The sequence below is a fragment of the Ochotona curzoniae genome, unplaced genomic scaffold, assembly GCF_017591425.1.
Source record: "Ochotona curzoniae isolate NIBS_2020 unplaced genomic scaffold, NIBS_Ocur_1.0 contig_1, whole genome shotgun sequence".
NCBI classification, from domain to species: Eukaryota; Metazoa; Chordata; class Mammalia; order Lagomorpha; family Ochotonidae; genus Ochotona; species Ochotona curzoniae.
Window position 1 is genome coordinate 22,558,194 of NW_024464918.1, and position 15,894 is coordinate 22,574,087.

The window sequence follows — 15,894 nt, forward strand, 5'->3', positions numbered from 1 at the left end:
TTACTTTGTTGTGTACTTAAAATTGGAGGATTTTATGGTCTCTAAAATACACCCCCCCAGAGTTGCTTTAAAGAAAAGATACGGAGTCAAAAGAAAAAACAGATTATAGTACAGACTAAACGCTTGCTCAGGACTCCTGGTAGGAGACTGTAGAGCCAGGACCGCCTCCGAAATATTGCACTTCCTGGACATGCTGTGCACACCGCACACCGCGGCCGCTGCAGTTTAGAATACAACATCTACAGGAAAATCCTGTCAGGGAAAAGGATGATTATTTAAATACCTTTCAATTCAATTCTCTGAATTCAATTTGTCTGCCTTCCGAGTGATCTCATTCCACTAGTGGGATATATCTGATCTTCAGGCAGTGGTCTCCATAGGAGAGTTTTTAAGACTCAGTGCTGCCCTGGGGACTAGAGTGAAGGCACAGTTAATCTGTTTCCTGAGACTGACAGGGAGCGCTCACAGCAGGCTTTTCACGGCTTAGGGGAAGCATTAGCCCTCTGAGAGGAGGCTGCTGGGGGCTGGGCATACTGGCTGTTGGATGCCACATTCAATTAGTATAGCACCAAGTTCAATGTTCAAGTCTCTGTTCAGGCATAATGGTCCAACACAGGTTTCTTTTTGTGGCTCTTTCATTGAAAAGCATTGTTAGTCCACCTAATCCATTCATCCAAAAAACAACGCAGCACATCCAGGGCTCACAAAGTCACGTGTTAATGGTCAAAAGAAACAATATCCAGTTTTTCTGCTTCTGTAATGTAACTGAAATAGCACAATACGACAATTGGAGGTACAAGAAAAGCTGATGGCTTGGATAATTCTGGAAACCAGTTGAAGCAACCATTTAAATTCTCTCTGTTATAGGGGAAGTAACTGGCAATCTCAGCAAGTATGTCACGTCTTACTCACGCTCCAGAGGAAGAACGATTCCGTGTGGGCTTAGGGAAGCCACTGCTGGTGAGAATACAAGGAAGTGGGTCTCTCTCACATATATGCTGCGAATGCAGGGCAATTCAGTGAAACTTCCTTCGAGGGCAATTTGGAAATAACTCTTTAAAAAACCATGGCTTTTGACCATGTGCTTTTTTTGCAAGAATTCTCACTGTGTATATGAATGCAAAGTACCCAAGATGTACTTGGAATACTCATCAGATCTTATAAAATCCCAAACAATTTGCATTTTTACATGATGGTGAATTCATGCTAAATATCACACAGCAATTTGCTAAATTGGCAGACCTATAGTTTGATATAGAAAATTTCTAGTATAGTATATAATGAAGACAAACAAAGAGAGAAAAAGTATTATACTACAGTATGTGTTATACTAGAAAAATTGCTTAATGTACATGAAAGGATATATTAAAAAATGCACACAACACCAAAATGAAAAGAGACATTATATACATATGCAATTCTATGCATAGTATTTTTTTCTGGAGAAAAAAATAACCAATAATCCAGATGTTTGGATCATAAGTCATTTTTTATTTTGATTCAGATATTTACATTTAAAATGCCAAATGGAAGGAAATCATTTTATTTGACTTTGTTATAACTGATATGTTAGCTCGTCAAGAAAAGATCTAACCAAGAAGGCAAGTTTATATAAATCTAAGCTAGTATCTTTCGCCAAATACTAGTCAATATTCTTATTTCCCTGAGAACTGCGCATTTTTTTTCTAAAATTAAAAAAAAATGCTTGAGTCATATAAATTGGTGCAAGTGGGCCCAGCGCGGTGGCCTAGCAGCTAAAGTCCTCACCTTGAACGCGCTGGGATCCCATATGGGCGCCCGTTTTAATCCCGGAAGCCCCACTTCCCATCCAGCTCCCTGCTGTGGCCTGGGAAAGCAGTCGAGGATGGCCCAGAGATTTGGGACCCTGCACCCGTGTGGCTCCTGGCTCCGGAATGGTGCAGCACCAGCCATTGAGCTCACTTGGGGAGTGAATCATCGGGCAGAAGATCTTCCTCTCTGTCTCTCCTCCTCTCTGTGTATCTGACTTTGCAATAAAAATGAATAAATCTTTTAAAAAAATAAATTGGTGCAAGCAACATATGTGAAATGCCACTGGTTTGTGGGTTTTTAGATCTTGTATTTTTCATCTTCCCTGACCTATTCTTCGTTTATTGCCGATACTTTTCGGTTGAGAAAGTTGAGCCACTTTTGCTGGTAGCATTTTCTCAGGCCGCATTTTCCTGGTGTCATTCATGTCATGTCTCACTCCATGCTCCACAGCTCCTCAAAGTCTGTAAAAAAATTGCTAGTTAGATCTCGGGGCTTGCTCAGAGTCAGGCTCAGGTTTTTTATTTATTTATTTTTTGATTTTTGTATGATGGGTACAATCAGTTTAGAGATGATACCCTGTTTTATTAGGAGCTGTGTGGTTAGTATGTCCATATTGTGGTATTAGCAGCCCTTACCCGTATGAAAGAATCCGTAGGGATGTTGTGAGCTGTATCCTTTTCTGTTTGTGCTTTAGCTATAATTCTTTCATAGAGAGAAGGTTGCTTTCAGTGATTGTTCTGAGACACGGCTCGTTTAGGAAAGGTAAAACAAATGGTGCAAGTCTGTCCTTTACTTCAAAATCACTGGCTTGTTCCCGTGGAGGTTTAACAGATGGAATGAACTCATGGATTATATGTTAACCTCCTCCTCCTTATTTAATTCATAAAGTGCATTCTTTGCCCAATGGGAACAATTCAAGTCAGATCATGTGTTATTTTGACATGACTCTGATACGATTTGATGACATACAACTTTGGAATGTGAGGATATTGCTGAAAAAAATTTTTTTTGAAAAATGTTAAGTAAAAAAAGTAGTTAACAGTTTTTGAAAATTTTATGAAATTTTATTTTTTCATAATAGGAAAAGCAGTTTCTAGCTTGAGTTTTATAAATCTCTTGAGAAATAAAAATTAGAACGAGAAGTTTATTTAAAAGGTTAAAAAACAAAGAATATGGACACATATTGCTAGCTCTCTTGTTTATTTCTTATTCCAGAAAACCTGCTGATATATGTAGACATTGATATAATTTATGCACATATATGCAGTTGTAGTCTAAAATAAATGCATGTCATAATGTACTTTCACTTTATATTTCAAATCATAGAAATGGTTAACCTAATCAGTCTAACTAGTAACTCTTGTTTCCCTTACCGAAAATTCTTGATTTTAGTACCAAGGATGAATATATTTGCTTTATTCTTTCAGCCACACAAGACTCTGAGAACAGCAACATTAACTCAAAATAACCATACTGAAAACACTTCAGAAATGCCTGTCAAATATTTTTGCTGTTCTTTTACCATTAGTGTATATTCCACTAATGCTATCCAGTGCAGTTTCTATTTCAAAGCCAATTAAATAGTTAATTTCCAGTGTGATGATGTCACTAACTACTTAGGTTCATTCGTTTTAACTTAGTTTACATTTCAGAGAAGGAATGTAAAACTTACATTTATTTTATAGTTATATGAATTGTGTGTTTTCAAAGTCCAATAGTCAAAACCAGACATATTGAGAAAAGTATCGCTTTACTGTCTGTCTGATTACCGCTTCTGAACCCTCGGGTTGTTTCCACTTCTTGGTTATAATGAGCATTGATGTACAAGCGTGTGTGTTTGAATCCTTACTTTCAATATCTTGGGAATGTACATGAGAGTGAAATGGCAAGATCACGTGGTACTCTATGTTTAGTATTTTTAGGAATTGTCTAATTGTTGTCTGCACTGCCTGTACCGCATTATTCTGAACTGTAGCGTAGAGGTACAGTTTCTTTGCGTCTTCTGTAACACTCTTCATTTGTAAATAGCAACCATCCTGATGGAGTGAAGTAGCATCTCACTAAGGTTTTAATTTGCATTTCCCTAATGCTTCAGAATCTTTTATGCTGCATCTTTTAATGTGCTATGTGCCACTTCTGTAGTCATTTGCAAAATTACCATTTCTTATACCTATTTTTAAGTCAGGTGATGTTTCTTTTTTATCATTGAGCTGTAAGAATCCTATGATTAGTTTGGATAAAAGTCCAGAATTAGATACTTTCTTTCATCCCCATGGGATTATTTCTTATACTTCTTAATAGTAGTTATGAAGTTTTAAAAAAAACAACCTGTAGTTGTCTTATTTGTTATCAGAAGAAATTATTGTCTAGTCCAGGGTTTTGAAGACTGCTTCCCATATTTTTGCAATAGTTTTACATATATTTATTGCATTTTTATGTATTAACCATTCCAACTTAATATGCTGTTCGGAAAGAGTCCAGTTGCCTTTCTTTGCCCTTGAATAGCCAGGTGTCTAAACAATTTTGGATGAAGTATTTTCCTTCATTGAACTGTGGTGGTACCCTGATTAACAAATAATTGACTGTGAATATGAGAGTCTCTCTTTAATAACTCAGTTCTGTTCGATATCTATCTTTATGCCAGTTACAGTGCTGTCTTGATTACTACGGTTTTGTGGTTAAATTTTGGAATTAGGACGTAGCCTTCCAACTTTCATTTCAAGGTTATTTTAACTATTCCTTCAGCTTTCTGGATTTTGGATTCTTGACTTTCTATATGGATTGACTAACTTTGGCCTTTTCTTGCTAAATTTAAATTGGATATTGTCCCTTGGTATTTCCTTCTTATATTTCTACAGCATTCAGACATTACCGTACAGCATTCATTGTATCGCCACTTTTTGTTTTAAACCTGAAGTTTTGATTTGACTGCAAGTTGAGGGCTTGCTCATCTCTATCAGCAACGCTGGTACATGGCTTGGTACATAATGAACACATGTTTGTTCAATGACTACTTTATAAATCATTATTATGCATCTCTTCCTGCAAGGTGATGAGGATAAAGAGATAAGGGGTAAGATTCCTCTCTTATTGAAGCTAACCATTGTTAAACATCTGTAGTTAGGGATGGGCATTTAAAGGTAAAAGAGTTAAGGCATTTCTCTGAAAACCCACATCTCAGAAGGAAATGTGGGGCTCTGCTTGCCACTCCAGTCTTCTGCTCAACTGAACCACAGAAGCAGCAGGTGATGGATGCAGTGTTTGAATCTCTGCCTTCCTCCTGGTGGACCAGGAATATGTTCTAGGTTCATAACCTCAGTCAGTCCAGCCCTGGTTGTTGCAGATATTTGGGGGAGTGAAATAGCACAGGGAAGATTTTTTTCCTCAGTCTTTAAAATAAACAAAACATGGGCCCAGCATGATGGCTTAGTGGCTAAATCCTTGCCTTTCAACTAACTGCTGGAATCCCATGTGGGCACTGGTTCGTGTCCTGGCTGCTCCACTTCCCATTCAACTCCCTGCTTGTGTGCCTAGGAAAGCAGCAGATGGGTCCAGGCTTGGGAACCTGTACAAATGTGGGAGACCCAAAAGAAATTACAGGCTCCTGACTGTAGATGGCTTAGCTCTGGCCACTGGAGCCCCTTGAGGAATGAACCAGCGGATGGAAGATCTTTGTGTCTCCTTCTCTAGATAGATCTGTCTTTCCAATAAAAATAAAATAAATCTTTAAATAGATAAATACATGAAACAGAAGTAAATTTTCAAGACATCTGTATTCATATACATAAATATGTAGTTACACATGTGGCAGTGCTGGGTACTGTGATCGGCATAAATTTAGTGTGGAGTCATGGAAATCTCATAGAAAGTAATTCATATACTTGTGTGACTCAATTATAAATTATGACCTGAAATAAGCTGTTCAAAAATGTACAAGTTACCCAATGAGAAAAACCGTAGATGATTTTTAAAAAACATTCTATAAGCTGTTTCAGATCATTTCCTCATGTCTTGATAGAGCAACTGATCTTTCTGAAGCTCTGACCTTTCTCTGGACAGACCTTTGAATAATATTTTGTGAGCTGTGATCTTGTGTACTGCCTCTGAGGATGTTATCGATGAGGATTCGCTGGGGGGAATGTGGCTATTATTATTTTCTTCAGAATCATTTGAGACAACCACCTCAGAGAATAGCACAGCTGGTAAACAAGCACAGGGGAATTACAACATCTTGTTCCATGGGTATAAAGAAAAGCCAAGGCATGTATGCAAATGACAATGAAGAAGCATTAAATTAGACTTATCTAATTAATCTGAGGTCCAGAAAAACACACACACACATACAATGTTAGAAACCTTTTGTGTTCCCTGACAATCATAGACCATGGCAGGCAGACCAGACTAAGTTGGTGAACTGGGATGCCTGATGGAGTTAGAACCATTTGTGATTCAGAGTGTGGCTGAGTGAGCCCAGGCAGGGCAGAGGGAGGTACAGGACCCGCTGGGCCCGGCTCTGTGACTGACCTTTCTCTGGGGTCAAGAGACAACAACCTGATCTGGCATAGTGTGTGGTCCACATGTCAGACTTTCTAGCCAAAAAAGGCAATTTATATTCTTACTGACCATTCTAGGCCCTGCTCAGGATTCTCCGGCAGTGGGAGGACATCCTGACGTTTGCTGCCAGCGACAGACATTCTGCATGGCCTTAACATGCTCATCCTAGTCATCTGGGTTTAATTCACCTGAAATCCCTCCCTGTCTAGTACCTGCAGCCCAAGCAGGCTGGTGCTATCTTCAGAAACATTTCAGTCATTTTGGCTTCTGCTCTTGTCTCTCCGGCCCCGGTGTCCAATTCTATTTGTGATATTCAACAGTTGAAACTCTTTAGCAGGAAAGCAGGAACCCAGGCCAGGGCCTGCTGGAGCAGAAGCGTGGATTGTGTTTCATTCAAGTATTAAAACTGAACATATTGAATGGTTGCTTGAAATTTTCAAATAGATTTTGTAGTTGTACTTAATTTTTAAATGTTTGGCGTTATAATAATGATACATATCCATTATATAAGTGCTGATAGATATATAAAGTAATTAAAATAAAATGTAATTTAATCCTGAGAGTCTCAGAAATTTTGGAAATTGGGAATTACCATGACTTCCTGGTTCTGTGATTTTTGGCAAGAATGGAACCAATCATTTACCCACTTAATCACTTTTATCAGAGAAAAATATGAAGTCCCTTAAAGGGACCACAATTGAAGGATATGAGCGTTGGCATGTAACATTTTAGCAAAGCATGTGCAACTAACAAATTATCTAAAATGCCAGTTGTATTAAAGAGTGACTTCATGTAATATAGTTTCTTATATTCCCTCAATAATCTACTTTAACCCACTTCCGACATCTTACCAATTCATCAAACTTGACTATAGTATGGGAGGGACGGATGAAAGAGGGAGAAACAGAGAATGCCATCTTATCATATTATAGAGCTGTATCTACAAACTACATTGATTCTGTTAAAAAATAATTTTTTTTAAACCTGACCATAGTGTGGATACCTCACCAATTAAACTTCAGTTCCAGGTAAACCCACATACGCGCTTTAAGACAGCAACAAAACAAACTAACATTTAGTAAGGGTAATCTGTGGAGAATCGGACAAAATCGTACGGATTGGAATTATCTAAATTCCTAGGCACAATCTCAAGTGGCTAGTTAGATAATGTTCTTCTAATTGGATTCATTTCACGACTTCTGTTTTGCTTGCTTCATAGACCGACTTTTCAAGACACCTGTATTCCACCCACGCCTTGCTTTTAGCTTGTGGCTTCACACATTATAGGGAAACTCCACTGTAACGGTTGGCAGGTTTACACCACCTCCATCGCAGGGAGCTGATGTGTGGTGACAGCAAGGAGCAGCACACGACTCCCTTCGCCCATTTGCCCTTCACCACAGCCCCTCCACGAACTTAGGGAAAACTGAAACGTGAATTTCATCCACACCGCCAACAAAAACACCCCAACAGCCCCAACAAACACAACCCTCCATTCTAAAAGCAGAACCAGAAGCCCTTACCTGTTTGATAAGGGAGCCACGCACAATGTCTGCAGGAGATGAGGAAGAGCGTGGGCTTTGGTGTTAGCATTCCTAGGCTGGATCCTGCTCTGCCACTGGGCCTCAGTTTCCTTTGATATAGAATGGAGGTTGCTATCGCCTGGAGGTTGCTATAATGAGCAAGTGAGGTAACAGGTGCAAAGCCCTCAGCAATGGGGCATCACTACCAAGAAAGTGGTAAGGGCTGACGTGGCTCTGCAGGTTCTCTTGGTCTCACAGCCCAGGATCCCAGTCACAGATTAGGACGGTTCTTTCCAGCCAATGCATCTACTGGGTTGGATTTAGATGTCCAAAAGGGCTCCTGGTCATACTCCCTTCCACTTAAAAGACAGGTGCTGGGCCTGGCATGGTAGCCTAGAAGCTAAAGTCTTCACTCTACATGTACTGAGATCCCATATGGGTGCTGGTTCATGTCCTGATGGTGCCACTTCCTATCCTGCTCCCTGTTTGTGGCCTGGGAAAGCAGTCAAGGATGGCCCCAAAGCCTTAGGATGCCGCGTGGGAGACCCAAAAGAGGCCCCCAACTCCTAGTTTCAGATGGGCTCAGCTCTGGTTGTTGCAGTCTCTTGGGGAGTGCATCAGTGGATGGAAGAGCTTCCTCTCTGTCTCTCTTCTCCTTTCTATATATCTTACTTTCCAATAAAAAATAAAATAGATCTAAAAAAAAACCAAAACGGGTGCTCTGGTGACCCAATTTCTTGAAGCCATGCATGGCCCTTGTCTATTCACAGGGACAAAGTTGAAGTGGGGGAGGTGGTGGTGCTGAGGGGAACCATGAAGCAGGAGGCTTCATATCAATTCACAACAGCCTTCCGAGGAGCTGGCTGTGCTGAGCACGGCTGGGGACTGTTTGCTCTCAAGCCTTGGGTTGCTAGGGCATTGTTAAGAGCCCTCTGGACAGACGGGCAGGAAGATTTGATTTACACATCCTGGATGCCAGACCTGTCTGGCAGCCTTTACTTGATAAGGTGGCCTGCAGCGGAAGCCTGTTCCAGAGTAGGGTCAGGTTCTGGGAGCCGGACAAGGTTGACTTTCTAATCTGTCTGTGTTTCCCCCTTCACAGCTCAGGTCCCAGACAGGCTGACTCCCTTACTGGAAACACACTCCCAGTTATGCCAGTATGCCCGTCTCTCCCAGTTATGGGTAACATCTGGCACATCAGATTGTCATTTCATTTGAAAAGCAAAGAGAATGACATTGACAGTTGTGGAGAGAGAGAATTTCTGGTGCATCCAGATGCTTGCAGCACCCAGGGCTGAGCCAGGTCACCATCCGACACCTACATTTCATACCATGTTTCTCATGTGAGTGGCAGGGACTCAAACATGTGAGCCATCATCCGCTGCTTTCTGGGACACAAATGAGCAGGAAGCTGGAATAAGAAGCAGAAGCCAGGGGCCAGCATGGTGGCGCAATAGGCTAACACTTGCCTGTAAGCACCAGCATCCCATATGAGCACTGTTGTGTTTCCAGGTTCCTCTGGAGCAGTTTGTGGCCAGGAAAGCAATGGAGAATGGCTCCAGTCCTTAGCTCCTGTACCCATGTGGGAGATCAGGAAAACGCTCCTGGCTCCTGCCTCATGACTTTGCCTTGGCCTAGCTCTGGCCATCGTGCCTATTTGGAAAGTGAACCAGTAGAAAGAAGAACTTTCTGTCCTTCCTCCTCTCTCTATAGTTCTACTTTCCTTTCAAGTGAAAAAAGAAAGAAAGAAAACAACATCCCAAACCTCGAAGACACAGAGCCTGGGCTCTAATTGGGAATTATGATATAAGACATGGGGGTCCCAAATGACATCTTAGCCCCTGTACCAAATACTTGCCCCAGTCGGTTACATTTGAAATTAGGATGAATAATTAATCATTTTTTAGTAAAAATATGCCCCCTCCAATACTTTGGAGATATGCCCCAAATGAATAGATATTTATCTGAAATTCTACTGTAACTATACACCTGTATTTATCTGGCAGCCTGAATTTAACTATAAGTTATTTATGCTGCTCAATGAACATATATATGAATGAAAGAAGGAATGGGGCTAACGCAGGATCAAAGCCAGAAAGGCAAACATAGACATTTTGCTAGATAGCATACATCTGCATGTCAGGAAGGATGGTTTCATGGTAGGAAAACGGAAAATTCATTATATCTGTATAATTCTTGTTTCTTAAGTTGACTGCAATAAAGTTTTGAGATATCATATGTATTTACCTGCACACACATTAGTTTAAAGCCTAGGTTTTTAAATTTCGTTTTTTGTTTTTTCAGTAAAGGAGATCCAAGATGTCTGAATAGGAAAAAAGATGTGCTGGTTTGGACAATAGGGAGATATTAGAATAGTGAAGGAATGGAAGGAGATATTCCATGCAACCAGAAATAAAATCGTGTATGGGTAGGCATCCTAATACCAAAGTAGATTTTAAGACAATAATAAATTATAATCACACTTTTAGAAGCACATAGTAGCTGTAGAAGGATTCATTTACATTTGATCATGCTATACTTATTAAGGCAAAATATATTTATTAACAAGAATAATAAGGATTTACAAATCTTCTAGCTAAGGATCTTAAAGATGAAAAGATTTTCTACTGCACATTTAAGAACGTTTCCCTTCTAGTTTCCAATTATGTAGGTGGAGACAGACTCATTGGGGTGGGAGTCACCCCATCCGCTGTCCTCTGTCAATCTTAATCATGCCCAACGCATCATGTGAATGTCAGTGTGAGAAGCTAGAAGGAAAAACTACAGTATCATGTTCTCCCCAAGTTAGTATGCTTGGAGAACAGCTGTCTGGAATGACATCCAGTTATCAAACAGGAAAATTTCCAAACCTGGATTCCAAACCTGGGTTCAGTCTAACATCTCATAAATCCATGATTTAAAAACATGAGACTAAGGGGCCAGCATAAAATCAGGAGAAGAACTGCCCAATACTTGGGTCCCTTCTACCCACAGAGTGACCAGGATAAAGCTCTCGGCTTTGGCTTGACCCAGCGGGGCCATTGTGGCCATCTCGAGAGTGAATAGTGGTTGGAATATATTCTCTCTATATATGCATGGATATATTATATATAAGCATATAATACATAAATAATATATAATATATAACTGTATATGTATATTTCTGATTAAAAAATTATTTGAAAGTGGGACTGACAGAAGTAAGAGACAGAGATCTTCCATCTGCTGGTTTACTTCCAAAATGGCCACACTGGTTAACAATGAGCAGGTCTGAAGAGCTGGGAGATGGGAGTTTCTTCCAGGTCCTCCATATGGGTGCAGGGTCCCAAGATCTTGGGTCATCCTCTGCTGCTTTCCCAGGCCATAAGCAGGGAGCTGGATGGGAAGTGGAGCAGCTGCGACACGAACAGGCACCCATATGGGATGCTGGAGCCAGAAGTAGAAGATTAGCCTTTTGTGCCATGGTATTGGCCCCTGAAACTCCACCTTTTAAATGAATCAATTAGCAAAAAAACCTAAGAGTAGGATGATATCAACTTTGCCTGCAACAATAATAGGTGTATATTAAAAAGCAATGTGCTCTGTGTGTCTGTAGGAAACGTCTTCTTGCTGTAAGAAGAAAAGATTCCCAGACTGAACTTTTAAAGAAGGAAAATGTGACTTTGATCAAAGCAAGGCTGTGAAGTGGCAGTACCTTGTTATCCTTAGGGTACAATGACAGAGGAATAAAGGCAATCTGATGATTGCTAAGGAAAAGAGAACCACATCCATTGTAACTTTTCATGTGGCAGCATTTTGAATAAGCCACTCTCACATACTGATTAAATACACGGAGGCTGAGCTAAAATTACACGACCATGTCTAAATAGTGCAGATGCTATAATAGATCTATTTCCAAGTCACATAGAGCCATCTTCCTTTCAACTGTGGTGCAGAACCTTGGCACAAATTGGATAGGAAGTGAATTGTATTAATGAAAGATGGTGAGGGTTAATTTTTTGCACTGATTCTTTCAAAGGATGTCACTAAACACATAGTGAAATCTCAATTTTCCATTAGCATCCTTTAGACAAAGACATTGCGTGTCTTTGCTGGTAAGAACTGCTTGGTATGCATATTTAAAAAACAGTCATCCTGAGTTAACTTTAAGAGCTGGCTCTTAACATAATGGATGCATTAAGATGTAGAGGAAGAGACATGAAAACCTTAAAGCACGAGAAGAACAAGAGGTAATAGATACTGTAATCTTCTTTGCCGATTTCTGATCCTTGAATTATGGTAATGGCCTTGACAGCAGGTCACAGTCATTTAATGTCTAGTCACTAGCCTAAGTTAACTCCAGCACTGTTTAAAAAAATAATCCACTTTGATGAAAAGCAGCACCTTCCCTTTCTCATTGCACAGGGATCTAAGTGGCTGCTTAAAAAGTGTGCCACAAGGAACCCAACTTATTGCCAGTTATTTTAAGGAGAAAGTGCTTTGTACAGTTCTGGAAACCAAACTCACACCGATCAGTAAAGGTATAGTTGGCACCCAAAATAACCTCTGCCCCTCAGTTTGTAGGCAAAAACTATGTAATTAATCACCTACTGCCAGAACTCATTGCCTGTTCGTGACATTGCTTTCTTCAAATATACTGACCTCAGGGAGAAGGAAAACTGTGATGATCAACCCAGCCAAGGATGCAATAATTTATTGCATCACAAAGTGCACAAACCTGGGGCAGCCAGAAGCCCTTGAGGATGGTCCTCCTGAGGCCCCATTGACAAGCATGGCGGGGACAATGAGGACGAAGGTAGGAGGGCCTCGCTTTGGAGGCCCAGGAAAATGCTTACCACAGGTTAACCAGGAAGGGGTGCTCCAGGCCTTGCATGATCTGCAGCTCCTTGAAGACATTTCTCACTTCGTTGCGTTCCACACACTTCTGTTTGTTCATGTACTTCATGGCATACATCTTCTTGGTGTCATTTTTCTGGACGATGCAGACCTAACCGTGCAGTGCAAGGGAGAAGTGATTAAAGAGATGAGAAACAATCACAGTGCCAGGAGATAGAGCGCTCCTGGCTGGGAGGCCTTAACCATTGCAAATTCCCTGCAGCTGGAGGTTTTCCTTTTGCTCTGATTTCAGAGCACACAGTTGATTAATTTCCCCATGCACTACATCAATTCTTGATCCACTGCTGTTTGCCTGTTTTTGTTTTGGGGGGTTTTCTTTAGACAGTATTTTGAAGAGACTAGCTGCCTCTTTGTCAGGACTCTTCCAATAACAAACAACATCTAACAAACAATCCTGCTTTAGTGACTAGAATGGACATGACTAAACTGCCAAGTTGAACAACATTGTGCGAAGAATTGCTGTTTATAACTACACATTGTAGAATTGAAAACGACTTGAATCCTTGGGAAAGCATTACCTATCATTCGTTTGTGGCTTCAAAACATGTTATCCTTTGAAGGGCCCTATGATTCCTGATAAAATACATTGCAGATAATTTAAAAATGAAATTTAATGGAAATAGGAAATAGTATTTTCCCTTAGAGTATATCTCCAGGGAGAAACTAATATGAAGGTTTGAATCTAGATGTTTTTTTCCAAAACCTTAGAGTAAATATATGTGTTTTTCATGATAGGGTTTGAAGATAAAAACACGGTTGCACTATGTAAAAGAGCATAAAAAATTGGGTGGTTTATTTCCCACATGAAAAGGATGAAGTCTTATTTGACAACTACTACCGGAGGAACAACTAGTACAATTTGGAAAAAATTCTGAAAACTCTTTTCTAAGTGGATAAGACTTTATTTTAGAACAGACAGAATAGGGGACAAATAAACAGGGTGGTGTTGGTCCAGCAGTCTGCTTGGAGAGAAGACAGGGGGTTGGCAACTGGGCTTCGCTCAGACTGAGCACCAGGCAGAGTCCCTTGGGGGAGACGCAGAGTGCCACAGGGACCCCAGGAACGTGGTTGGGGGATATGTAGAAAGGATCCTTGGTGGAGTTCGCAGTGCATTGCCTAAGCAGTTTGGCATGTGCCCAGGTGCAGGGCTGTCTGCAGCAATGCACATTCCACTAGCCTTTAGGTTAATTACCCCAACTTTCCTCAGGCCTAGGGGTTCATGCCCAGAGTTCCAACAAACCCAGCATTTCAACATGTCCATAGAAGAAAACACTGGAGCAGTGGCTGGAATTGAGTACCTTTTAAGTTCTGAAGTGGTAAATGAAAGAGTCATTTCAATAGCTAAAGGGTGCCTGGCCCAAGGTAAACAAGGACAAAAAATGGCTAGGAGGGGCGTAGAGGGACACAAGCCAAGGTATCCAGGGGGCTTCAGGAACCAGCTGTTTTAAGGGTCAGACATTCAGCACTGACTTCTGGGCACAACGTCAGCCTTCAAGCAGCACCATGAACAGGTCTAGAAAAAATCACATAAAAGCAGTATTCTTCCTTGGGTTCATTCTTGCAAATGTTGAAGAGTTCCTGCCATTGTGGTACCTAGGAAAGGTTGTGAGGGACTGCAGGGGTTAATCCTGGTTGCTTCCGGTGATTTGTAAGACAGCCTACATAGAACTGAGTTAAGCACAGTGTCTGGCACAGAGAGGGTGGTGTTGCTGCTGAGCTGGCTAATTTAAAGGGCCAGTAATCTTGATCATTATTTCACATAGCTCAGAAGAGATATCTCCCAGGGTATGTCATCCTGGACAGGAGCCCTAGAAAAGGGACCTTGGCTAGGATCAGTGTGTTAGTAGTGAACTGGGCTAAGGAAGGAGTTTTTGAGTGATCAGGGACAAGATCGTGCAACTGACCAAGATCAGACATGGAAGCAGGCAGCCTCGTGCTTTTGTGAGCAGTCATCTTTTTAGCATCTTCTGAGACAGCAGTGATGTGCAGAGACACGGCAGGTTATTGTGATTTGTAATAGCCACCTCTTCATGGACCCACCCCAGTTATCTTTCTGAGTTTTAACCTGGAGAAATGAATCTGCAAGAAAAACCCTGACTATTCAGCAACTATGGTAGCTAAACTGACCCAATCGGCCCACCACAGCTGAATTGGAGCTGCTTTAGATTAAGCTTTGAAGAAACAGAGATTCTGTGTGGCCCCTGTGTGGAACACTGCTGGGAGGAAGGTTTCCTGCCTGTAGAATCTGAAATCTCCAAGGATTTTACTGTGGACTTCATAGTCCCCTTAATACATGGCAATGGAGATTTCCATGGGCTGCCCACAGGGAGAGGACTTGAACCCACTTTGGAAATGTTATGAATAAGCGCAAGACTTCTGATCACTTAAGCCATACAGATTTTCCCATAGTTGCACGCAGAGGCTCATATCTACCTAGTTAGTTATAGGCGGCTGTAGGCATTTACAGCTTGACCTGTCATGACGGCACCTGTCCCCTCCATAGCTGTGCCAGGCTGAGTGAAGAGCTTCAGTGATGGGTCAATGGACTTTGTGATTCTGATCCAGAGGTCCTTCAATTCTGGGGACAGTCTTCTTGGCAATGGTCAGGTCTTTTTGGCAGAGTGGGTGGGGTTTCCTTGGAAGTCAGCCTCTGTAGTGACGAGTGTCCCTGTTGACTGCCCTGGATTTTTGCATCAAAACCAGGTTCCATTTTTTGGGGGGTTGATGTAGATCAGCCTACTTGGTTTTAGTTCTGAAATATTAATCTCCTCTAGAGAATTGAGAAAAGTCTTAAGTTTTGTTAATGTAACAGATTTTACTTTTTGACTTTATTGAGCTAATTCTGAGAATAGTAATTGTTTCCCCATGTAACTGGATGTCATAAACTTTTGTCAAATTGCAGTAACAATTTCATAAAACTTCATGATACAAATGCCTTTTCTGAACTATCTCTCTTGGTGATCTGGGAAGTCAATTTCAGCACTGTAAGACCCTCTAATACTGAGCTCCCTAACCCTGCTGGTTTTTAATCATTTGGTTCTTACCTTTCCAAAACTGCCTTTTCCAATGGCTCGCAAAATTTCAAAGTGGTCAAAGTTGACTGTGAAACAACAAAAACAGAAGTATCATG

The 15,894-nt window shown here is 41.0% G+C and overlaps 1 protein-coding gene across 1 annotated transcript in view; it reads right to left on the reverse strand.

Moving 5' to 3' along the window:
* STK32A (serine/threonine kinase 32A) overlaps positions 1–15,894 on the reverse strand; it is a 104,832-nt gene that overhangs the window by 55,049 nt on the left and 33,889 nt on the right. The window contains exons 2-3 of the mRNA XM_040976034.1: positions 15,809–15,864; positions 12,704–12,855 (exon numbers count right to left, since the gene is read on the reverse strand). Coding sequence (XP_040831968.1) covers positions 12,704–12,855; positions 15,809–15,864 — 208 coding nt within the window. The remainder of the gene's footprint in view (positions 1–12,703; positions 12,856–15,808; positions 15,865–15,894) is intronic.